The sequence below is a fragment of the Seriola aureovittata genome, chromosome 12 (assembly GCF_021018895.1).
Source record: "Seriola aureovittata isolate HTS-2021-v1 ecotype China chromosome 12, ASM2101889v1, whole genome shotgun sequence".
NCBI lineage: Eukaryota > Metazoa > Chordata > Actinopteri > Carangiformes > Carangidae > Seriola > Seriola aureovittata.
In genome coordinates, this window is record NC_079375.1 from 10,110,590 (window position 1) to 10,136,001 (window position 25,412).

At 37.1% G+C, this 25,412-nt stretch overlaps 2 protein-coding genes and 1 long non-coding RNA gene across 5 annotated transcripts in view; 1 reads left to right on the forward strand and 2 right to left on the reverse strand.

Annotated features, from left to right (window-relative positions):
• LOC130179310 (uncharacterized) overlaps positions 1 to 20,779 on the reverse strand; it is a 29,570-nt gene extending 8,791 nt beyond the window's left edge. The window contains exons 1-2 of the long non-coding RNA XR_008829275.1: positions 20,383 to 20,779; positions 5,269 to 5,395 (exon numbers count right to left, since the gene is read on the reverse strand). This is a non-coding gene — a long non-coding RNA (uncharacterized LOC130179310). The remainder of the gene's footprint in view (positions 1 to 5,268; positions 5,396 to 20,382) is intronic.
• LOC130179309 (macrophage mannose receptor 1-like) lies at positions 2,325 to 19,517 on the forward strand. Its single transcript, XM_056392207.1, has 31 exons — positions 2,325 to 2,580; positions 2,863 to 3,219; positions 3,504 to 3,674; positions 3,907 to 4,062; positions 4,213 to 4,323; positions 4,739 to 4,876; positions 5,050 to 5,229; positions 5,541 to 5,695; positions 5,977 to 6,090; positions 6,604 to 6,719; positions 6,837 to 6,985; positions 7,079 to 7,278; positions 8,204 to 8,325; positions 8,503 to 8,575; positions 8,695 to 8,848; positions 9,105 to 9,143; positions 9,856 to 10,018; positions 10,131 to 10,193; positions 11,186 to 11,286; positions 11,409 to 11,551; positions 11,749 to 11,854; positions 12,633 to 12,760; positions 12,925 to 12,960; positions 13,507 to 13,612; positions 14,542 to 14,774; positions 16,421 to 16,586; positions 16,825 to 16,995; positions 17,106 to 17,222; positions 18,072 to 18,230; positions 18,421 to 18,447; positions 18,539 to 19,517. Exons 1-31 carry the CDS (start codon positions 2,517 to 2,519, stop codon positions 18,802 to 18,804), a joined length of 4,284 nt encoding a protein of 1,427 aa, XP_056248182.1. The 5' UTR covers positions 2,325 to 2,516; the 3' UTR covers positions 18,805 to 19,517.
• Positions 20,780 to 22,389: 1,610 nt separating the features above from the next.
• The window catches only part of LOC130179295 (voltage-dependent L-type calcium channel subunit beta-3-like), a 36,335-nt gene continuing 33,312 nt past the window's right edge, over positions 22,390 to 25,412 (reverse strand). For all 3 annotated transcript variants that reach the window (XM_056392189.1, XM_056392190.1, XM_056392191.1), the window contains exon 13: positions 22,390 to 25,002. In XM_056392189.1, coding sequence (XP_056248164.1) covers positions 24,259 to 25,002 — 744 coding nt within the window. In that variant the 3' untranslated portion in view covers positions 22,390 to 24,258. The remainder of the gene's footprint in view (positions 25,003 to 25,412) is intronic.

Sequence of the window (25,412 nt, forward strand, 5' to 3'; positions counted from 1 at the left end):
CATGTGGCAGAAGTTACATACTGTGCATTTTATAGAAAAAGAAAAATCATGACAAATTAGTTTCTCTCCCTAAATTGCCACAAAAGTGGGCATTCAGACTGATACACACCATAGATGTTTACCATAGATGATTGTTAATATCACATTCAGACAAGACACATTATTCAGTTTTCACAAAATTGGCAATAGGAGTATTTGCAAAAGACCAAAAACTCTTAAGAGGAAACCTTCTGGCCAAAGTGTGCTGAACCACACAGAAAGGTTTAATAACAATGCACTAAGGATTACCAAACTCTCAATTTGCATCTGAAGTTGCCCATTTGATTTGTCTTCTAAGCATTTGTACTAACATCTCATTGATTTTGGGTCTTTTACTCACCATCAGCGTTTTTACAGCTCACTTCTCAAATTCACAGAAGCCACTTCCTCTTTGAATAATGCATTATTTTGAAGAGGACACACATCAATTTGGTCCAAATGACTAATTCATAATGAACCCCACTGACAAACGCAGTACAGAAACCAAAGTTGTAAACATCAAACCACTACTTAAAACAAGCATGTTTTCTCTCCCTTTTGGTCACACACATGCACCTACTTCCCCATGTAGCATTGCTAAGCCAAGGGTTAAGGGTGTGGACCAATGAGAACAGATTTTCAGCACTTCCTCTCTAAGCTGACACTGATTCAATAACCGTATTTGTGCATCTAGCTGTCATATTTTTTTCCAGGCCCATTTACAACCATCTTTTGTCATTTTTTCAATTGATCACTTGACAACTGAGCATTCAAAAAAGATAACATAAAACGAAAAATATACCTTAAAGTGCAAAAGTCAAGTGGATGACCATTGCCTGCAGTTTTTGTGGTGTGTTCAGTAACATTGGCTCTAGTTGGTCTCTAGTGACTATCCACATCATCCATCAGCCCATCCATTATTATATACCCACTTATTATAGCTGACACTTGGCAAGGTAAACCCTGTATTCCACCACACTGCTGACACCTACACCCAATTTAGAGTTGCCATGTAATCTACCCTGCATGTCTGCTGACTGTGGGAGTAATCCAGAGCACATGGAGGAAACCCATACAGGTGCAGGGAGACATTATGTGGTACAAGATGATACGAGGCAAAGCATCCTATCCAAAGGTTTCCTGTCAGGGCCCTTAGGGCTCTCGGTATGTTTGCCTAGTCCGGCTGCCTTCTTGTTGACTGTAAGACTGCCTTTTCCTTGGAAAGGACTGTACTGAGCTATATCTGCTGGGAAGTATTCTACAGTGATAACATTAAATGATCAAACAAGCCATTCCATCAAAATACACGAAGCAGTAACTGATGTTCAAAAATGACTCGACTAGAAAAAGAAAAAGTTGAGAAAATTGGGGACATTCTGACATAATTTTTTGAGAAGGTGCAGCATTCGCTTAAAGAAACAAGTCAGCATTATGAGAGCTTCCTTGTTGTGAATATTGCACAATACTTTCACCTTTACTTTAACCTTCAAAGAAGTTAAGATTAACAAGAATTTCAAATGGCCAACCATAAGCTTCACCAGAATCATTGTAATTAACCACAATGTATCACATCTACTTCTCTTCTGTCTTTACATGTGGTGAATCACGTGAACTGTGGATTCATAGACACGAAATAAAACGAGGAACACTACTGCATAGGGATGCCACAATTACGTTTTTATGCTGCACATATTTGATCGTCTTTGAGTGCGATCGGCTGATGCGATCATTTTTGGAATGCATTGCAGATGGCATATGCTATATCAGTCTCACACACTTTGTAAAAGTTCCACATGGCTGTTTTGTTTTGGTGGCCTGTTGCACACCGGTGCATTGAACAAGGTGGAAGGAGGGACTACATTACATAGCACACAGTGCTTCTCTCAGCTGATCTCAGAATCAACCACAGGTGATCGGTTTTTAAGGTGATCTGTGACTAGCATTAGTGCCGATCTACTGATCACATATTTTGAATAAATCAGGGCATTCCTACTACTGTAGATGATTATAGTGTGGAATAACTGGTGGTTACCTTAATTGGTGTTAATAAAGAATAGAAAGATAATCTACCACCATCAAACATCGGAAATCTTTCACTCTGGTTCATGTGTTTGGTGTCTGTGTAGGAAGTTACTTAATGGAGCATGATTGTGACGCTTCCTGTTTTCCACAGTCTTTTTATTATGCAATGGCACACATCCACACAGCTAGGAATGCAGTTTGTTTTAAAATGAAACAGCTAAGTGTGCAAATATCAGCATTTGGGTTCTTCAAAAAAATTGAATTATTTCCCCTTCCTTGTTCATCTTAAGTAAAAAAGGTTTTTAAAAGAAAGTCTGACACAAGACAAATGAAAAGTCATGATGACAGGATGAGACATGATGTGTCAGTACTATTGAGACTGACTTTTGAGAACCACTCACACAGCTCTAAAATCCTTTGCGATAAATGCAGGGATTAAGTGTTCTGCCATAGGACATTTCAGAGGAATTCTTACAATGAGGTTAACTTGTACATCTTTTGTGCTCCTCATCCAAATGCTCCAATGTTTGGCTTCAGATGGTACAGTATTCCAACTTTTAATTTTCAGCTTTTTATGAGATTCAGCAAATGTTCACTCTACTCTGTATATGAGATTGTTCTCTAACATGTGTCATTGAGTAACATATTTTGTGTTACCTGTGTTACCTAATGAATCCTTGTACATTTCAATATTGGCATAAGGCTTTTTTACTTTGTGCACTTTTAATTTGCAGACAATGTATTTAGACACAGTAAAACGAACTCCAAGGACAGACTGTGTTAACAGATGTCCTCTACAATGTCTCTCTTGTGTCTCTACAGATTCACCATTTCAACTAACTAACAAGGCCACTGGTTCTTGTTTGGTTCAAACAAATAACAAATGCAATGACATACGCTGGACGACTGGTGACCGACTTCTGATTCAACAGAGGAATAAGTGCCTGGGAGTCCAGGGGAAAAGTGTGGGGAGTGAAATAAACCTCTACAAGTGTGACGAAAACAGTGAACTCCAGAAGTGGGAATGCAAGAATGAAACAGTGCTCGCTCTCAAAGGCCAAGAGCTTTACATTGAGCTCACTGCAGATAACACAGCAGTCCTCTCTAAAACAATAGGACCCAATAACCACCTCGCAATTTCAGGGACGTCCAGTGGTGCCTGCACAAGGACATACAGAGGTACAGTACTGCATACAACAGTGTTGTTTTGACCGACTTGTATTCGCCACACTAGGATAATAACCACTGTCATAGAATTTCATGTACAAATCAAGAAAATAAAAAAATAAAACTAAAATGATATTTACATGTTAGCTTTATAAACTTGTTCATATCTATTCATGCAGTCACATTTACTTGATATATAAGGTCATATTTGTTTATAAATCTTTATTTGGAATGGAGAAAAGATATCATCTTTTGAAGTATTTTATCATATGGTTTTTTTTCTTATTCGCTTTCAGAACTCTATGCAATCAGTGGAAATGCAGCGGGAAAGCTCTGCATGTTTCCCTTTATGTATCGAGACCAGTGGTATTCAGACTGCACTACAGCTTCCTCAGAAAACCATCCTTGGTGTGCAATTGAAACAAACTATGAGTCAAATAATCTCTGGGGCTACTGTCCAACTAACTGTGAGTAGTGCCAGTAAAAACTTAAAACACTTCAGGTGAAAGATGAAGGTTTGAGGAGCTGTAATTATTTTTAACTAATAATTATACGATTTAGGACTTGCCACTAGTTTTACAGTTAAGTAAATTTCCATCATTTAATCAAGGCCAAAATTCACAACTTTAGGTTACAGGGAGAAAGTATTACACATCATAGCAAATATTAACACCCATGTGTTGTACATTAATTTAACAGCCAAAGCAGACTGGCATGTAAACCCAGCAACAGGAGCAATTTACCAATTCAACACCCAGTCAACTGTGACTTGGCCCCAGGCTGAGGCCAGCTGCAAACAGCAGGGTGCCTCCCTGCTTAGTATCATCAATCCTTACGAGCAGGATTATGTGACAGGTAAGGAGAAAATGACTCTACACTGGATGGGAAATCACCTTAGGGAATATACTATAACTGTATACCATCTGAACGTGTGAATGGATACTATTAATAAAACCAACTAGGAACATTGAACCTTAAAAACAACAACAACAATGCCCCCAACAGTACTACTGGGGAGAGGGGGCAGTAAGCTTTGGACTGGGCTGATCCTGGATCCAGAACATGGTTGGAAATGGTCCAATGGGAGACCTTACCGTTATATGAAATGGGACTCAGGTAAGTTTTTCCTCCACTTCAATACTTTGTGTTAATATTCTGACAAACATATGTTTTTTCTATACATTAAGCAGAGCTAAAAATAGTTTTCTCCCACAGGCTCATATCTATACTAGAAAAATGTCTATATTTGTTACAGCAGTACCAGTAAGTGCATTAATAGAAAGTTATGAAGTCCTTAAATTATATGCAGGCAGTAAGCTTAGAATAAAAACTGAAAATAGGGGGAAATGGTAAGCCTGGCTCATCATGTTATATCCTGTTTGTTTATGCCATAAAACTGAGTGTAAAAACAGCCATATGATGTTTTATAGATAGTAATGTGCGGGACTTAAAGACTGCGGCAAATCCGACAACTTATATAAGGCTGTTTCGCAAAACCAGCATATCAAGTATAACCATCACTTTGTTTTAGGATATCCACTTCCTTATCCGGGACACAATTGTGCAATTGTTGATCCTACTGTACAGTACTCCTGGCAGAGTTTACCTTGCACCAAGAAAGTAGGATACATATGTTATACAAAAGGGCCTGAGGAAAATCCTAAACAAGGTAAAGAAAAAATATTCTATTCTAGTCTAAAATAGAATTTATTAGCAATACTCAACCTGTGGCTGCTAAACGAACCTAATTTTTTCCAATGCATTAAACTGAGTTATATTATCATTCAGTCAGTCCTCATATATTATCATCTGTCAGTCATTATATGTTCTTTTCATCATAAGCTGTTGAGACAGGATTTTGTTCAAGCCCTTGGATTTCCTACAATGGTCACTGCTTCCACCTTAATCGCACTCAGAAAACATGGTCTGAAGCTCAGAGAGAGTGCGTTCTTGAAGGAGGGGACCTAGTCAGCATCCGCAATGTGGAGGAGCAAAGCTTTGTCATCTCTCAACTAGGATATGGTACGTCAAGACAATAATATCAAAGAAACAAAGGTTTACCTTCAAGGAAGAATTTCTTTGGGTTAAGATGTTGTCCATGAACCCCAACGTCTGATTCAAGTCTGGTCACAGGCCTTTGTTGCATCGCCCTCTCCCTCATTTTCTGTCATCTCTTCACTATCGTTATCTAATAAAGACAGAAAATGCAGGACAAGCAAATTTTAGAGTCCCACAAGGAAGACATGAATAAAAACAAAACAATATCATTCAGTATATTAAGTTAGTGGATCATAATTTATGGAAAGATAATTTTCTTTTGTTCATGTCTGCAGCATCCACTGATGAGCTTTGGATTGGACTGAATGACAGGAAGACAGAGGGGCTGTTTGACTGGAGTGACCACTCTACTGTCAGCTTTACCAGCTGGGAGTTTGGGAAACTAGCTGTCTCCACAGATATTAAAGACTGCGTTCTCATCAGAGGAGAGGTAAGGAGCACTGTGTTGGTATGAGGCACATATCATCCATATGTACATGCACACACAGAGGGAAAGTGACATTAAATAATGTTCTTTCATTTGTCCAATAAACCAACACTAACAATTTATTTAGATGTACATGTGTTAAATTGAATATACAATATATTGTGTACTGCAGATGTCTGTATCAATAGTATGATATTACATTTACACTGACTTTTTGTTTGACATCTTCCTGCCAGTACATCCACTCTCCTCAAACATCAATACTTTATGGTTCTTTGTTGCAGAAGGGGAACTGGGTTGATCGTGTGTGTGATGAAAGACACAGTTTCATTTGTATGAAGAGGAGTGCTTCAAAACCAACTGGAGATGAAGTGGAGCAGGACGTAGGGTGTAAAACTGTGCGTTCTTTATTTATTCTTGTTAGTTTTAAAAAAATACACAAATAAAAAAAAAAAAAGAGGTTAATACGACCACATCCAACTATAACCACTATAAACTCATCAGAACTTTTTAACCTTTTTTAAGCTCAGCTTTTTGGTTGTCTCTATACCTTCAAAGTTACCCCTCCTCCCCAGAGTGCAGAAAAGCGAAACAGAGACAGCGATGTGACCTGGTTGCTATGTTTTGCCTGTTTTTAGTTTAAAACTATATTTTAAAGCTATAGAATATCTATGTCTGCAATTATAGTGATGGAGTCTTTCATTTTTTCTGATATAGCATAGGTTTGAAAAGTAATTGAAAAATGAGACATGGTTAAAACTGATGGAGTGTGTTGCTTTCAGTCTGTTAGTTGTCAGATACACTGTACTACACTAAACTTTCTAGATTTTTTCTATTTTAGAAATCGCAGTAGAGTATGATAATTTATATAATGGTCATTTCATTTTTTTTTTTTTTGCCCAACAATCCAGGGGTGGAGGAAACATGGCTCATACTGCTACTTCATAGGGAAAGAGACCAAAACTTTTGATGAAGCTAAAGATGACTGCAAGAGTTCAGATTCTTACTTAGCTGATGTTTCAAATGGGTAAGAATGTTCATTTTCATTAACATACAACTGAGATTTAAAAACTGAATTTTAACAAAAGAAAAAATTAAGTAAGCCTTTAATATTTATGATTATGCTCTACTCTCGTATTTACAGGGTGGACAATGCATTCCTAGTCAGCTTGGTGGGGATGAGACCAGAGAAGTACTTCTGGCTAGGACTCTCTAACCAGAAAAACACTGAAGAATTTGTGTGGACCAACACAGATATAGTGAGGTTTACTCACTGGAATGCAGAAATGCCAGGTATGGGGAAATATTATTTTTTATCTCCTGTAAAATGTGGTAGAAAGTGGTTTCACAACTGACATTTCACAATTTCTCCCTTGACAACGCAAGGTCACCGACAGGGCTGTGTTGCCATAAAAACTGGGATTTTTTCTGGCCTCTGGGATGTGCTGCCTTGTGGCAATAAGGAAAAATACATTTGCAAACACCTGGCAGAGGGGGCAGTTTTAACCCCCACCCCATCCACTCTTAACCCTCCAAAGTGTGCAGACGGCTGGAGTCCAGTGGTATTAAGAAACTACTGCTTTAAGGTACAACCATTAGAAAAAAAAGAAAATCCACCTCAGCTTAAAGGATAAGTTCATCTATCTTTATACAATACTAAAATATGCTACACACAGTGAGGCTTACTGCTTGATGTAATCGTTGCTATGCTAAGCAATGTAACTTCATAGTGCAGCTACACTGAAAGAAAAGTAGGACATGGGACAAAACTTTTGCTTTCGTCAGGACAAATTTCCATCAAAGTCATTTTTTTTCAGTATTTTGACCTGACTTATGTTATTGCATTTCTTCTATTTTCTTAACTTGAATCATATTAATGGGTGTCATGTGAACTCATACTCGCGGAAAAGGGAAGCAACATAAAACCAGGTGGCATTGGTAATATAAACTCATTGTGTAGTCAAGAGGGTAAATAAGTTAAAAGTACAAACAAGGTGAGAGGATAACTAAAGAGGGGAACAGGGCAAAACAGATGCCACTTAAATAAAAAAATATATCACCAAAAGAAGATTATACCTTAACGGGAGATGCACAACTCAATTTCTAAACTAAAAATTAAAACTGGAACTGGAGACTCCTCCCCTCTGCTCCAACCAATTCCATTGCAGGGTCTAAGTAGCCTGATTTGAATACTTGATAGATATATTAACACCCATTAATATGGTCTCTTTAATTAAGGAATTATAACAGTTTCAGCTAGGTCAGTTGTTCCTCACTCATACACAAATGAATGCAACTTAGCAAAATCTAAAAAGATCTTTGATTCTACAGTTGAAATCTATGGTGTAAGTAGGATATCTAAATTACACACTTTAAGTACCATGGTTCAGATATATAGAAATGCTTGTACATTGTTATAAAACAAAGCACTGAAATTACTCCAACCAGGTACACATATCAAGAGTGCATCAGAACTTGGTGTGAAGTGACATGTTGAACCTCTTTGTGAAGTTGTTTACAGAGCCATCTTTCAAAAAGAGAACCTGGTATGAGGCCAGAGATTACTGCATGACCATTGGAGGAGACCTGCTCAGCATCCACAGCGCTGTTGAGCTTGATATGCTGGATGATCGGTACAGCAAATTGCACGATTAAAAAGAAAAAAAAAAAAAAAAAAAAAAAAAAGTGGTTGCCGTAGATGATAAAAGGTTGAATATTGTCTAACAGAGTTCTGGGACATCACCTCTACAGGAAACTTTTTACAAAAAGGTTGTATGCTTAAATCATTAAAATATGGTTGTCCATCATAGCGATGGAGAAGTCTGGATTGGACTTAGTGCCCCTGACCCAGTCACCAGTTTTGTATGGAGCGATGGATCCCCAGTGAGTTAATAGCTTTTTATTTCAGTTGTTATTTATAGTTTATAGTTTACGAGACTCAATTAAATAGACTATGTAGTTCTAAATCACTCATCATTATTTTATGTTTGTTGTTGTTGCAGCTGCAGTTCCAACACTGGAGGTATGATGCGCCAAACAATAAAAATAATGTAGAATTTTGTGTTGAATATCAACTGTATTGGCGGAGGATCGGTGAATCTTGGAATGATGTGCACTGTGAGACGTACCGTGGATGGCTGTGCCAGATCCTTGCAGGTTAAATAATAATATTGATAATAATGATGAAAAAAATACTAATGCATTTTTTTTTCTGCCTTGTTTGGTTATCAGGTTTTTGAAGATTATGAAACTCTTTGTAGCATTTGCTGAAGGTTAATTGATCAAGCCTGACTTTCCAATAATGTCAATCCTCACATTTATTAAGGTGTATGCAGCCTCAGCTTGAAGCTAACTACTACCACTCTGGTGCTCTATTCAGTGTTCAGATTATAATATTCTTCCGTTCTTACAGGAGTGATTCCAAAGCCACCTCCAGACCCTGTCACTCCTGGTAAGTGGGCCATTTCCCTAAAAAAACACAGAGTATACATTGGAAATGTACTTTTAAGCCAAACCTTGTTTTCTTGCTAACTTTACATTTCTGTTCTGATTGAAAATGAATTTCTAATTGACAATATGTAGACGCACTAAAAATGAATGGAGGTCAGCCACAAAGATAAATGACAGCAGCTCGCACTTGTTGGCCATCTGTTATTCTCTGAAGCTGCTGCTGCAGATTGATCCTTGTTTAATATTTAGTGTGCCACACTAGCTACACACCTTTACATTAAAACTTCAGACTTCAAACAAAAATACTGCGATTCTGTAAGACTGTACTTAAATTAAATACTAATGTTAGTATGCTAACATGCCCAAGTTTACAATGCTAACATGTTGATGTTGAGCAGGTATAATGTTTACCATGATCACCATCTTAGTTTGATGGCACTAGATGAAAAGTTGTGGTATCACCTAACTCAATGCTAAACTCATGGTAACCCACAAAGTCAGTAGGATTCAACCTCTGGGGAACATGAATATCTGTAAAATGATCTGTAATCCATGTTCATGACACATTTCTGTCTAAAGCAACATGATGGACCAACAGAGTGACCAACCAACATTGCTATCCAAACAGCCATGCTGCTTGCATGGGAAGCATCTGGAAACTTGAACCTACACATATACTAGTGACATATTGCATAATTTTAAAATGTTTTCAGACTACAATAGGTCGTTGGATGGGTGGTTAGAATGGAAAGGAAATCAGTATTATCTTAACAGCAAGTTGATGGCCATGGAAGACGCTCGTCACTTCTGCCGACAGAAGCATGCTGACTTGGTGACTATAAACAGTGAAGCTGAAAGTGTCTTTTTATGGAAACAGGTAAGCAGTGACATTTATACCACATTACTCATTAACAACGGCATTTAAGAGCAGAACATACTGAAATTTAAGTTCTGCTGGTTTTATTATATGCCTCTGTCTGTATATGTGGATATCCAATTCTTATTGGCCTTACTGGATTGGCCTGAATGTAGATCTTGATGGAACGTTCACGTGAGTATGAATTAAGTAATGAGTAATGGACTAGGCCTAAATACAAAATATAAAATAAAGTCAAGAAAAGAAGTTGGATTGAATGATGGAAAATCTTTCAAAAAAAGTCTGTGATAACTTTTTTGAGGTTCAGTCTGAAGATCTGCACCAATTTTAGTGAAGATTACAGTTTAATTTACAGGTTTTCATAAAATCCAAAATAGCGCTTACATCAATTACGTTTACCTGACAAGTTGTCATGTGTCAAACTTCTATGATATAATCAGACACAAGAATTTTGATTTTAAGGAAACAGTATAAACAGTTCAAAGGCAATTTTTATAACTGCAATTTTTATTATTGCACTGAAGTCAAAGGGAATAAGATTTCTTCCTCCTGATGGGGTTCAGATTCCATGTGCAAAGTTAAGTTTTCATACATAAAAGAATTGTGCAGTTCTGAACTCACTTTCTGTTTGGCGGTTTTGCAGCCATATTTGATCGGCTCTGTAAGACGAACTAGATGTACCACTATCTTCACTAGCTAGTTTCTAACTGTGTGTGTCTGGTCATGAGTGCTGGGCAGGTAGTGTAAAATCAGTTCTTTAGAACTTTTCAACAAAAACAGCTGCCAGCCAACACTATTACGGAGGTTGATAAGAGCCGAGTCTGCAGGCCAGAAAACCAAAACAGTAATCCATAATAGACAAAAGGCTCTGTCAAGCTAAGGGGGATGAGTTTGGTAGTATTTCTGTGAGTTTGCCATTCCAAAATACCTCTTCAAATTATTCATTTACAAGAATTGTTAATATAAAATATTGTTTGGTGCATCTTTAATTATGAAGCTGCTCAATTATTTCTTTGTTTATAAAATTATAAGATTTGGTGGCCTGGATTCAAGGGCAGAACTCACATTTTGTTGTGTAACCATGTATAACATTAAAAAAAGAGATCGAAATTAAAATGTTAAAGTAATGCGTCTTAAAATTTGAATTGATTTTCTTGTGTTCTAAGGTGGATGGATGGTTCTCCAGTGGAGTTTCAAAGGTGGGATGAAAAGCAACCTGATTTCCAGAACAATGATGAGAATTGTGCTATCATCACTAGCTCTATGGGTGAGTAACCCAAAATTGATTAATCTTCACTGGCATACTTTCATATGAATTCATCTGAGATCAGATGTAAAAATGCAAATTTTTTCCCTGAAATTAATTTCATATTTTGGATTGGCTCACAGGATTTTGGCATGATAATAATTGTGGGTATGAGCACAGATCCATTTGTAAACGCAGTGGCTCACCACCTGCCAATGCCACTGTAGCACCAACAGTTCCTCCAAGAGGTGGCTGTCCACAAAACTGGAAAAGATTTAAGTCAAAGGTCAGAGGCAACTTTTATTATCTCTTATAATAGTTGTTTCAAGGGATTCAAGGGAATATCACCTGTAATGTACCTGTAATGAAATGGGCCTTCAATCTGACAACACTGCCTTTTAAGCATCCATCTATTCATGGGTGAAAAAATAATCTACTGCTCATTTGAAATATAACACAAAGCTGTCGATTTTTCACCTATAGTGTTACAACATCATTAATAGCCAGAGGGAGACATGGGAAGGAGCAAGGACACAATGTAAAGCAATGGGAGGAAATCTAGCCTCAATTCTCTCTAGACATGAGCAAGGTTTGTTTTATGATTTTTCCAGAAAGCTACCATTTCTATATTCCATTGAAATATATATATATAATTTTATACACCAGAAATGTATAGTTTTATGAAATATTTCATAAAACTATACATTTCTTGTCGGTGTTAGCCAGAAACAATGGGCCTCATTATTAAAAGAGTTAAAAACGTTGTTTGGGTTAACCAAGAATTTTTGCTGGCTTCTTCAATATTGTCCTTTATCCAAAATGTAAGTCCACAAGTATAACATTTATATTAAGTAGATTTTGAAACTTTTCCATCATAGACCTTTTGGCGTTCAGGGCTTATCCAACCAAAAGCATTTTTAGAATAAAATGGAGCTCAGAGCACACGCTATTTATAGTGAAAGAGCGTGCAAAACCCAGTGTGCAGAGGTTAATATTGACATATGATTGTTTTCTTGGCTAAGTGAGCAGTGGAAACGTTTGTTCTCAGAGTAGAAAGGTATGAAATGCTGAGCTAAGTTATGTACATGTCAAAGAGGTGTGGCCCTGACACACACAAAAATAAAAAATAAAAACCTCAATGAAAATGATCAAGATGTGCATAGCCTCACATTATTTTCTGTCTTCTAGTAAATGTTGTACTTAAACATACCACAAAGACTACAGGTAACATCAGACTAACCATAAACTGTACATGTATGGTATATTCTGCACCTCGTGCCACTGCATTTAAATAGTTTTCTATTATGCTCAAAATACAAACTGTCAATGTCTAATTGAAAATTGTTACATTTGTGTTACATTTTCAGTGTTTTTGTCAACTCAAATGGCCACGGCTACTACAGACCTATGGATTGGTTTTCATAGGCAACGTGGTTTTGCGTTTTACTGGACAGATGGGCGACCAAAGCAGCGATACAGCAACTGGGGGACTGTAGTAAGTGGATAATGTGATTGTTGCACTAAAATTTGAAATACATGAGTTATGTGGTGCACTACTAAAACCTGTTTTGCTACAGGGATTAAAACTTTCTTTACAAGTGCAACAAGGTTTGTGTGCTTTTTATGAAAATGGGACACTTTGTTTCTCCACTGTTACAGAGCCGTTCTCTGAGATTTAGACAGGATTCTTATAAGGTAACATGTTTAAGCTTTACTTTACTTGAAGCATAACAATTTAGGTCAGAAACAACTGAGACATATTGGTTTTACATTGCAGAGGCATTGCTATTAGAGAAAGTGCTTTTATCATGATGAGTTGAACTACTTTGATCATTTAATTTTAATGTGTAAAACCATTTCATTTGTCTTGACTACAGCAAAAATACAATAAACTTTCATGATGAGCTGGGCTTTTGCCTCTGCCATACACAACCTTTAAAAGGGTAAAAAAAAAAAAAAAAAAAACCTGGCTTAGTTCAAGTTAACATGGAAAACTAGTCATTGTTCAGTGGATGGTGATTTATATGATCATATATTACCATTAGGGCCTCCTCTTAACCAAATATGATTGCTGTCTTGACACGGATGCCAAAGATTCACACTACTCGCATAGGAACAATAGAGTTTAGGAGATCCTTCTGCATGATTGCATTTATCAGCAGTTTTCATGACTGCTCCATGATGGACCCAATTCTTACAATAGTTTGCCCTTAACATCACTATTCTCCCTCTGTGCTTCAGGAAAAGGACTGTGCTGTGATGACCACGGATCCTAACATTGGCACAGGGAGATGGATAGCAATGTCCTGCAATGACACCAATGGATATGTCTGTCTTCGAAATCTTGGTGAGCCTATTCTCTGGCCTTTCTCTTTAATACAATTCCTGTGGCCTAGAGTGATTTTAGTAGACAAGAAATGGCACAGTATTGTCCACTGGTATTAGTTACATGTAGCAATTTCCAAGGCATTTGTCATCTGCTACTCACTTATTCAATTAAATCAAGAAATAATGAAGACATGTCTTGTTTTAAGATGTATTCAGTTTGATATCATGAGCTACAAAAATAACATAAAATCTTCATGTTTAAGCAGTTAGAAATAGCAAATATTTGACATTGATTATTTAATCAACTGATCGTTGCAGCTCTAATTCAGATGTTTACTTTTATCAGATATTCTTTATTTCCTTAACTGATAAAACTTGTACTAAAATACATGACTAAACAAACAACAGCTGGTGTATTTTAGAATTAATAATTTTCAGTGATGAAAATACAAGTGATAATGAGGTAAATTCTGAAATTCAGGAGCCACTTTGCAATTGCTTGGGTAGATCTATCCCATGCAATGTGTTTGGGGATACATTTAGTGACATTTATGCATTTATTTGGAATTAAAAAGAAGGCTTTGAAAAAAAGGCCTAAATTTTGCACTAGCCACAGTGCACTTTTGAGTATATTTCAATGTAGTGATGATTCCACCTTTGAATCCTCTAATTAAACTAAAGCAACTGATGATCTGTTGTGCAACCGTATTTGATCAGTATTTCCCAATGATCAATGTTGTGATTTCATTAAAAATTTAAGATGCCTTACATTGTATTTCAAACATGTGCCTATTCGAATACAATGGTTTTATAATTGGGTGAGTGAGTAATTTCATTCTTTTCAGGAAAAGGGAAAAGAAAAGTAACTTTTAAGCATCTATGTAATGGAGCCCCTGACACAAAGATGAATGGAAAAACTAAATTTGTCAAATTTATCACCCCAAACAGATCCATCTCTACCAGACTCTCCTGAACCAACAGTCCCTATTGAATATGTCAAAGTATTTAATGACTCTATCAAGGTTGTTACTCAACCATTGAACTGGGATGCAGCCCAGAAGCGCTGTCAAAGTGATGATGCCAACCTGGCTAGCCTACGAAATGGGTGGTCAGAGGTCTATATTGAGCTGATGGCTTTGAATCTGAACTCTCCTCTGTGGATTGGACTGAAAAAAACGCAGGTACAAGGCACAAAGTGTCTCAAACAGCACACAGCAAAATAACACGACTAACCTCTGCTTGTAACTTGATGTTTCTTAATAAATGTTCAAGTAAAAATGTTGATAACAGGAGCATCCAGGCTGAGTGGTTAGGGCACATACCATATTGTCATAATGACCACTGAGCAGCATGTCCCCTGTTCAATGAATTTCCTGTTGTGTTCACCTGTTGGCTGTTTATGATCATTAAATAGCCAAGAGCGGAGGAGGAGGTCTTCCTTACAGCGCTCTAAATGGTCAGTTAAGAATCGTTGGCTATCGGTCAGATAAAAAAAAAAAATTCAAAATGCTATGCTACAACCCTGGTTTTACGAATGAGAATAAGAGTTCGTATGATGCCTGATGCCTTGTGCCGTCTCCAGACAACATCACTGAATAAAGCCCTTAGCCCTTTCCACTTAACCAAGTCTCTACACTTGGCCATGACAGACTGATTGGGCCCCTCGGGCTTACATCACTGCATCTGTCTTACAGTATAAAACCATCAGAAACGTCCTCTAGCACCCATAATTAAGCTCCTGAACAGGTGTCATATATATATATATATATATATATATATATATATATATATATATATATATATCTTTTTTTTTTTTAAACTGTAAAAGAAAAAATATGGGAAGTCCGTGTCTGACTGGAAACACAAGCGGAACCGATGTTAAGCTTGCAAGGTGATAGCCTCCACTTTCCAGTTTGACAAATGCTCTTTAGATAGGCCTTTGCCAGCTGTCTGGGACGACAACAACAAAAAAAAAAAAAAAAAAAAAAAAAAAAAAAAAAAAAAAAAAAGGCACGGGTACCCAGCAGTCAACTGTGAACAGGCAGAAAAATTGGTGATGCTACCTGGTGCACCGCCCTGGCAATTGATATAAGCAATCGTTGCAGTGTTTTCAGACCGTATCAGAACGTGTCGCCCCTCTATGATTCGCGAAATGCTGCAGAGCCAGCCATATTTTCTCCAGCTATAAAGCATTGATGTCTTGGGTCTTGTGTTCTCCCAAACGCCTGTTGACCATCGCATACTGCTCCCCAACCATATAGGGAGGTGTCGTTTTTAATCACCAAACGGAGTGTAATCGGACCCATCTGAACACCGGTTGAGAGTTTGAGGGGGTTCATCCAGAACAGCAGTGTCTCTTGACTGTGATTGACACTAGGTCTACTCGATTATGGCAAAAATGATCAATATTGACATCACGATTATTCAGCACAATTTCTCATTGACTTTGGGAAAAAAAAAAAGCTATCTTTTTCTCTTAGGGGAGGCTCACTTTCCAACACCCCTGATTTATATTATTTATAACTTTTATGATGCCAAATGTTTTTTTATGCTATTGCGCATGACATGTATCATGAAATCCTAATAGAGCAACATTAGTATGCTTACATATATAGATGATTTAGATCCACAAGAGCCAATTTTACAAAAGAAAACATTTCACATACTTTGACAGTGTTGAAAGCCATCTAAATGTAGGAAAAGATAAGAGAGTATATTCATTTTAAAATAAAGTTCCCAATAATTACAGATGTCTGTATAAAAAAAAATTTAAAAATCTGTTTGATAAGTGATGCTGAATGCAGGTTGATCAATCTTTGCTCTCCAGACTGGCAGATATTTCACATATGTTGATGGCTGGCATATGACCTTATCCAATTGGGATACAGGGGAACCAAGTGTGAACCAAGATTGTGTATATGTGGATGTGGATGGAAGATGGAAGACCGCCAACTGCAATAAGAAAATGACAAGTATTTGTATGAAGACTACAGGTAGGGCTCATGCCAATATTAACATCTGGACCACTGTTTCAATATTGATACAAATTAATTATTAATTAGATGAACTTAATTGATTATAAGCTGTCATCATTGTATATTGTTTTAAATGTGACAAACTTTACTTTTTCTAAAACAGTGTCAAATAGGTGCTTACTTCAGTGCACTGGATTTGAAAGTATGTACTGTAATTAGATAACCTCAGTGTCATCACCGTCTCTACCATTCACAGACATACCACCAACAGAGTCAAGTGATTTCCCAGGATTTTGCCCCGAGGACCCAGAAACAACTAGATACGGACGCCACAAGTCCACTTGGCTACCATTTAAGGGTCACTGTTACCTCTTTCATACAGGAAGCACTGACTGGCCAGATGCATCTGCTAAATGTGTGAAATATGGTAAGGATTTTCCATGGATTGTCTAATAGATATTTTCAATCACTCAGTTGTGTTTTGCTTTAACCAAGGACCTACTGTTTTTTTGTTTGTTGGCTTGTTTGTTTGTGAAGGTGCAACTCTTACCAGCATTGAAGACCCCTCTGAGCAACAATTTATTCAAAACAATGTGAATATATATAAAGACGGCGAATCCGCTTTCTGGATCGGCTTGTATAAAACTCACAAAGGTACTGTCACATTGTCAGTGGAGAAACATTAAGCCACAATGAACATGAAAAGAAAATAATCTTTGTAAATCAGAAGCTCTGAAACAAAGAGGTTATAAAATTATTGTATGTTGATCATTCATTCGTGCTGAATGGAGAACTGAAACTGGCATAGAAACTACATTTGGTCAACAACAAATGTAAATGAATATATTAGCTGTACCAGTCAATATCTTTATGTTAAATATGGATTGAGAGACTTTGTATAATATGAAAGGCATTGCCTTTAATGACAAACCAAGTGAGGACTCACCACCCAGCTCTTACAATTGCCTTCAGGTTTCAGAGAGTTGTTTTAGCATCTTTCCTCTTCCTTTGATTTTCAGTTTGGTTGAGATTCAAACCAGAATACTGAAGACTGAACACATTAACAAATGCTAATGTTGCTCTGTATGTGTATGCTTATATATTTGCCCAAAACAACTTTATAAAAAGGTGGTAATATGTCAACGTTGTGTTTTCAGTAATTAATTAATGTGGCTCTGAGATTACATTTCACAAAATTCCCTCTCTTTTTCAGATCAATCGTTTAATCTTTTTTTATAGGTTTTTTTTTTTCTTTCCCCACAGTATAAACAATATATTAAATGTTACATTATAGATTATGAAAGCACATTTGGAAATCTACAGTCTTGCTAAATCTTGTTTCATTTCACACCACACTGAAAGAAATGATGTTGAGTATCAAACTAAAGAAATGCTTCATCTGGGACAAAAAAAAAAAAAAAAAAATTAAAAAAAAAAAAAAATTAAAAAAAAACTGTACAGAGAAAAAAAAAAAAAAAAATACTGAATTTTCTTTGTCCCCAGACTTATGGAAGTGGTTGGACAAAACAGTAATGGACTACACTAACTGGGATGTAAGTCAACCTGGTAAAGGCATTTATGCAACGATTGAATCGTCAAATGGGGGGTGGAGAACAAGCAGACAGTGGCCAAACAGAGGATACATTTGCAAAATAACCAAAGGTGAGACCGTCACTTATTAGGATTTATATCTAAGTTTCAATTAAAGTAATAGTTTTACAATGACTGGTAACTCATTCTGTACTAAAACTAACAAATTAAATCAAAATAATATAGACTATGCTGTCAATGAAATAATAAAGAAAAGCACTTTAGTCCTTTATAAAAGTTTATGTAATGTTTGTTTTTCTAGTATTACAAGACACACCATCGACAACAGGTAAGTTCCATCTCTTCATCATTATTATTTGACTCATAATTATGATTTAGTTGTTACGATTGAAAATCATTTCTGTGTTGAATCTGTACAGTAAGTCCAACGGTGGATCTTCAAACCCATGGCCACATAATTTTGACAACTGTTCTGGTTATCAGTACAGTTGGCGTGGGGATATTCATCATCCTCTTTATCCTCAAGAAGTCTGGCCACCGCCTACCCATCTCTGAAAAGTCAACTAACTTTGACAATGCACACAACGTCTCCAGCAATGAGCAGTTCCAGTGTGATCTGGTGGCCACCAATGAGCTGGTACCAAATGCAGAGGAAGAGAGCCCTGAGCCTGTTATAATGTTGTAATGTAAATACCAACAGAGTGCTACAGGTATTCTTAATTAGAGAACCAATAACTTTAATGCAGTTGGCAATAACTAACCTTAATCAACATAACTATTAAAGCTGTAGAAGGGCGACATTTTAATCCACGCTTTATTTCACATTAAGATACTCTACCTGCTAGGAATGTGCAGTGGACTTTTGCATTTGCCAGACTGCTAACTGTGTAAATTACCTTTTATCTGTCTAGAAATTCTGGTGACTCCTAAGACACTGTATGTCTTGCTGATGAGAATCAAAACAACTGTTCTAAAAGATGTTGTAAATAATAAAACAATGTCATCTACATTAAATCTTATATTTGACTTTTCCCTAAAAAAAAAATCATAGTGGGTTTATCGGTGCACTGGAGTGCTTCACTTTGCTTAGCTTAAATAACGTTTTTTTATTAGCATTTTCTTCATGTTTACATATCTAGTCCACCACTTCTGACAAATTCTTAAAAATTTAACTGCAGAGCCACTAAACGGCAGCAACAGTCCAACATGAGCAAATCAATGAATACCTAACAATTTACAAACAGCATGTAAAAAAAAGGGAAAAACAATTGAGCTCCTATTTATTCACTGCTTGTGCACTCGGATATTATTAACCAGGTAGGGAAATTTGTTCTCTTATAATGATAAATGATGTGGAAATGTATCAGTGGATTCGCTGTGTAAAGGAGGGGTGACTGTTTCTTGAACGCTAAAATACATTTTAAAATCCAATTCAACATGTTTCTTATTTAGCTTCTCAGCATACAAAAATTATGTACAACAGTGCAATGTGAAACTATACTCTGTTACAGGTTACACAGGTTGGACCAAAAACATTTACAGAAGGTTATATTCACATCAAAAACCATAAATGTATGAAGTACTATGCACTTTTAAGTACTGTGAAACTTTCAATATTTAGATTCTTTTCTGTCCATCAGAAAACCATCAGGGAGGCATCTATCTGGTCCTAAACTCACTCTGCAGCATGACAGCAACATCAACAAGACAACAAGGACTTTTAAAGGCAAAGGATGGTCAGAGGCAAAGGTTATTTCTGTTTAAGGCCCTTCCTATGAAGTGGATTTTAAAAAACGAATTACTGCAGTATTTTTTAAAAGATCACGTCTTCGCTTTACTTTTAATGCACTAATGTCTTTGCACAGCACTACATATGCTTAGTAGGATGTATCAAAGGGAGCCTACAAGCCCTACAGTATTTTAGTCATTGTTTGAGTCATTGTTTCTAACATGCCACTAACAGACCCTCTGCACTGACTCATTCTTAGACCACACATGGTCAACAGGTGACTGAATAGCTAATAAATACACAAATAAAAGGAAAAAAACCTCTGCTCCTGCTACTGTGTATAGCCTTCAGAGGTTGTAACAACAGCTTCAGACACATAGGCTAATATAACGTATACACCACATCAACTGGAACACAGCTAGGTGTTGAATACTCAAACACATAACCACGGAAAGACATGTGGGAGAGAAGGTGACCAGCGAACACAAATACAGCAACAAACATACAAACAGATATGAGTTGAATCTGACTCACATTATTTGATGTCGAAGTCAACCGTCTTTTCCTTCATGTGGATGAAGTATCCATGTCATATAATGCCCCAGTGCATTTGTTGCCATGTTGATTTCGGCTGTTGACAAATCTCGTGCCTCCATTTTTATCAACAGTGGAAAATGCGCGAGCTAAGCTAACGTTAACACTGCTGGTTGTTTCATTTAGCATCGCACGAATTGTTAACTTGCTGTTTGTTGTGGCGACGTCGGCTCGTCTGTTGCCAATTGTTTGTTCTCTAACGTTAGTAGTTTCAATCAAACGATGCCAACTTCACTGAAGAACCTGGCTACAGCTGCAGGGGCGGGGTTCAACGTCAAACGTTTAATAGCGCCCACCGTGATTTTATTGGTCTCACAGTCGAATTTGGGCGGGGTTAAACATCGACCGTGATTGGATGCTAGTTAGGAGCGTGGAGAGGAACGTTAATTATGATGCTGGCAATGGCAGTATGAAGAACCACACATAAGCGTCACGATATATTTTTATTATAATCTGTTGTTATAGTGAAATTACACTTTTAGACAGAGCCTAACATAAAGAATATAGCCTTGTGAGTGCCCCACCACCGCAAAATTCTTTTGAGGTAAACAGAAACCTTTAGCTTTACCTGGAAACAGAGAAGCGCCTGTATTCTCCATAACCTACTGTTGCTAGATATTGCTGGCATGGAGAACAACACGTAGCCTAAGTGTCACATTACATTTTCGTTACAATCCTTTCACTGAAATGGCGTCAACTTACTAGTTCAGACTGGATTTCCCACATTATTTGAAACATCCTGGATATAGAGTCCTGTTCAGTCCACCTGTCAATCATTATTTATTAAGTTTTTGTGTATTGGTAGTTAATTTTCTATGTTATTTAGACTTTTTTTTCTCTTCATGTCTTGTGCAGGTCCAGAGTCATCCAAACATTAACCATTTGTGTGAAACTTTGTCATGATCAGTGTGTGAATTCTTTAGTAATGGCTAAAATGTGTTTTCTAAGGTCACCATGACCTTGACCTTGTTTGTCCTTGAATCCAAGTGAATGTTTGTATCAAATTTAAAGAAATTCCCTCAAAGCCAAAACCATGTTTTGCGAGGTCATCACACCTTTCACCTTTGACCCCCAAACCAGGGGTCCAACATTTAACAAAGAATTAGCCTTTGACCCTGTAACCAGTTCATCCTTGAGTCCAAGAGAACATTTGTGCCAAATTGTAAGGGATTCCCTTGAGGAGTTCCTGAGATATTACACTCACCAGGCCAAAATCATGTTTTATGATGTCACCGTGACCTTGACCTATGACCATTGACCAAAATCCAATCAGTTCATCCTTGAGTCAAGATAGTTTGTATTAAATTTCATTTTATTTTTTATATGTACATTAGATTGGATGTACAACACCTACTGTTGATTAGATTCAAAACTTTGCAGTCTTGTTGAATGTTTCTCCTATCTATTGGTATTTATTGCATTTCTAGACTTGGTGTGCTGCATTTCTCTTAATGTTTGTGTTTTTACTCTTATATGTGCTTTGTCCTAAATTGGCAGCTACACATGAGAGGTTAATTCATTGTACATTTAGTAAACCGGATATACATTGCTGTATATGAAGTATCTATGATATTTAATCTCTATAGATTTAAATGGACTTTCTTTGACTTGATCCTTCTTTTATGAATATTTTGTTTGTTTAATCCGTACAAAAACCAAAGTATAAAAATAAGCCCCAGTGTAAAGCTTTGTAAGTTGTAATGTCGAACTAACATTTAGCAAAGAATTAGCCTATAAAATATTCCACATTAGTTTTTTAAACTGTAGAATGTGTCGCCTTGGTTTCTAATACCCTCAACTTCCCTGGAAATAACCCTCTGTTCCTCCCTTGCAAAACAACATAACTTTCTGATTTTATTTTGAAAGGACTTTCATTAAGGACAAAATAGTGTGAATAGCAATATGTGAGGCAGGCGCTGGTCTTCAAATAAAATATCACTTAATACATTCTTTGTTTTACATTTTAATGATTTTCAACAATAGAATGCATACTTGTTAAAATTAACTTCTGAATGCTGTACAAAACAAAAATAACCAAAACAAATAATACTGAAAGGAACTCGCAATCATACACAATAGGTCAAGTTCTACCAGACAGTTCAACAGGCTCTCTGGCTCTCCTTACATTTACTAACAAGGCAATTATGAAGTATGTACAAATGCATAGAGATTGTATTCAAGCAATATAATTTTTATCACAAGAAGATGCATAGAGTATCCAGCATATAGCACAGGTCAATGTCACCAAAAGATTATTCATGCTTCCAGACAGAGCAAACGCAAGTCAATAAATATGCTTGAACACCATTTTTAAAAAGTGGGAAGCAAAGTATGACTTCCCTTTAATCAAGTAGAAAAATAGTTTGACTTTCAGTACCAATGTTTAAAATAAACCGTTGGCTTCTGAAGATATGTATCTGATTTTAAATACATGGGGGCAGAGTAAGATGTGACACTGAAACACACGAGTCAGTTGTTCCCCACAGTTATTTGACCATTTGATTAGACAAAAGATCCCTTTGTGTAACTTTGCAGAGACAGAATTCATAAAACACCAAGCCAAGAACAGATGTTGACTGAATTATTTTCTTTTATCCTGTTATCTCAAGAATATGAGTTAATTACCTGATAACCTGTTTTGGGCTGCAATTGTTGATTATTTTCACACTGATATCTGCCAATTACTTTCTTGATTACTCAATTAATCATTTAGTGTATAAAATGTCAATAATTACAAAAATTACACATCACAGTTTCTCAGAGGCCAAGGTGATGTCTTCAGATTGCTTGTTTTATGCGACCAACAGTCAAAAACAAAGACACACAATTTATAATGATATAAAACAGAAAATGCAGTAAATCTTCACAGTTGAAAAGCTGAAACCAGATAACGTTTGGCATTTTTGTTTTCATAAATATCAATGAAATGAAACGACAGCTGATTATTTTTTTAACAAATCCACAGTTTCAACTCTATACAGGATAATAATTATTTTTATTGTTATATTATTTTTATTTTGGGAAAACCAGCCATTTTTTGGATAAATCTCAAACATGGACCTTTTGTGTTTCTCATTTTTATTAGGCGATAACAAGAAACTTGTGATCTCAGATAATAGGTCAAATAAAAGTTTTGCAATGATGGCTATTTTCAGCATCCATACATTTGAATGAACAATACAAAATTACAAACTTTAGAAGAGATTGTCAAAGAGAAAACTAATCATCAACTATTCTAATAATTGAATAATCCTTTTAGTTATTTTTAAAGCAAAAATACCAAACATTTTCTGGTTCCAGCTTCTCCACTGTGCGGATATGATGTTTGTCTTTGTCATATATGATAGTAAAGTGATTATCATTGGGTTTTGGACTCTCTAAAACAAGATATTTGATGTCACTTTGGGCTGTGGGAAATTTCAATTTTTTACAGTTTTCTGACATTTTATTGACAAAACGATTAATCAAGAAAACAATTGACAGATTAATTGATAATGAAAATAATAGTTTAATGCAGCCCAACTTTAGAAAAGAATACAGCATGAGCGAACTGATGCAGTTAAAATTGAACAATGTTTGTGCAAAAATACACACAGAGCCATATGAATTAGATGAAAATAATTCAGACAAAAAGTTATCCTACAAGTGCTAAAACTCCTTTTAGTAAAGAATAAGAAAGAACAAAGTGTGTGTATGTGGCAGAGGGTAAAAATGGCAAACAATGTGAGGAGAAGATGACACACTCTGCCCTGTCCATTAGTGCATTATAACTTGAGCAGCATAAAACCATGCACCAACCCACGGCAGAAACAACAGTCATGAGTGAATATAAGAATCTCTGTGCCATTGTCTTGCATCTCTGTCTCTATCTCTGCCTCGATCCCTATCTCTGTCTCTCTCCCTGTCCTTGTGTCTTTCTCTGTCACAGTCTCTGTCTCTCTCTCTGTCTCTCTCTCTGTCTCTGCCATGGTGGTGGTGGTGGTAGTTGTGATGATTGTGTACAGGATAGTGATCCGTGTGGTGCGTCCGTGGTGGAATATGCTGGTGATGCCTGTGCTGCCGATTGCGTTCATTGTGCTCCTGCTCATAGTCTTCTTCGACGTGTGGCTGGCTGTTCCCGCGATGATGCTGACGGTGGTGGTGGTGATGATGGTGGTTGCTGTTGTGGTGGTGATGGTTATGGCCTCGGTGGTTATAGCGAACCTCCTCCTCGTCCTCCTCCACCAGATCCTCCACCTCCTCCTCCCTCTCCTCGGGCGGATGCCTGCGGGGAAGCCTCTGGCTGTAATCCCTACTCGACTGTACTTCCATGCCACCGGGTGTTTGGCTGTGCTGGGCGTGGCTGTGGTGCTCCATCCGACGGTGGTGGTGGTGATGGTGATGGTGGTGGGTGTGCTGGGGTCTCTTTGGTTCAGTCCTCAGGAGCCGCTCTTCCTCCTCTCTTTGGCCCTCCTCAGCCCTCTGTTCCTGAACCTGGGCTGAAGGGGGGTCCTGGTTTAGGTGGTTCTCATGAGAACCCTTCCTCTTCGGAGCCGCTGTCTTCTTGTTCTTCTGCTCATCCTGGGATGAAAAAATTCAACATAATGTCACATGACTAGTCACACCATGTGTGTGCTATACATACAGTATGTCTTCAAATTTAGGCAACTAAACTTTTGTATTTTCAAGTCCATGGACACAAACCCATACACACACACACACACACACACACACACACACACACACACACACACACACACACACACACACACACACACACAGCTGCTGTTATGGAGGCAGCTGGCCCCCATGTGCATGTACTGGCAGTCACACCAGAGGCAATTTGAATATTCTTGGATGATAATATTCAATTTTATCATGGGACCTTGGAACAGTCAGCGCAGCGTTGTGCAACTGCTCACAGAAAGACAGACACACAAGCTGCCTCAGGCTTCTCTGCAACTACTCTTTATTTTGACTACTTCCACTAT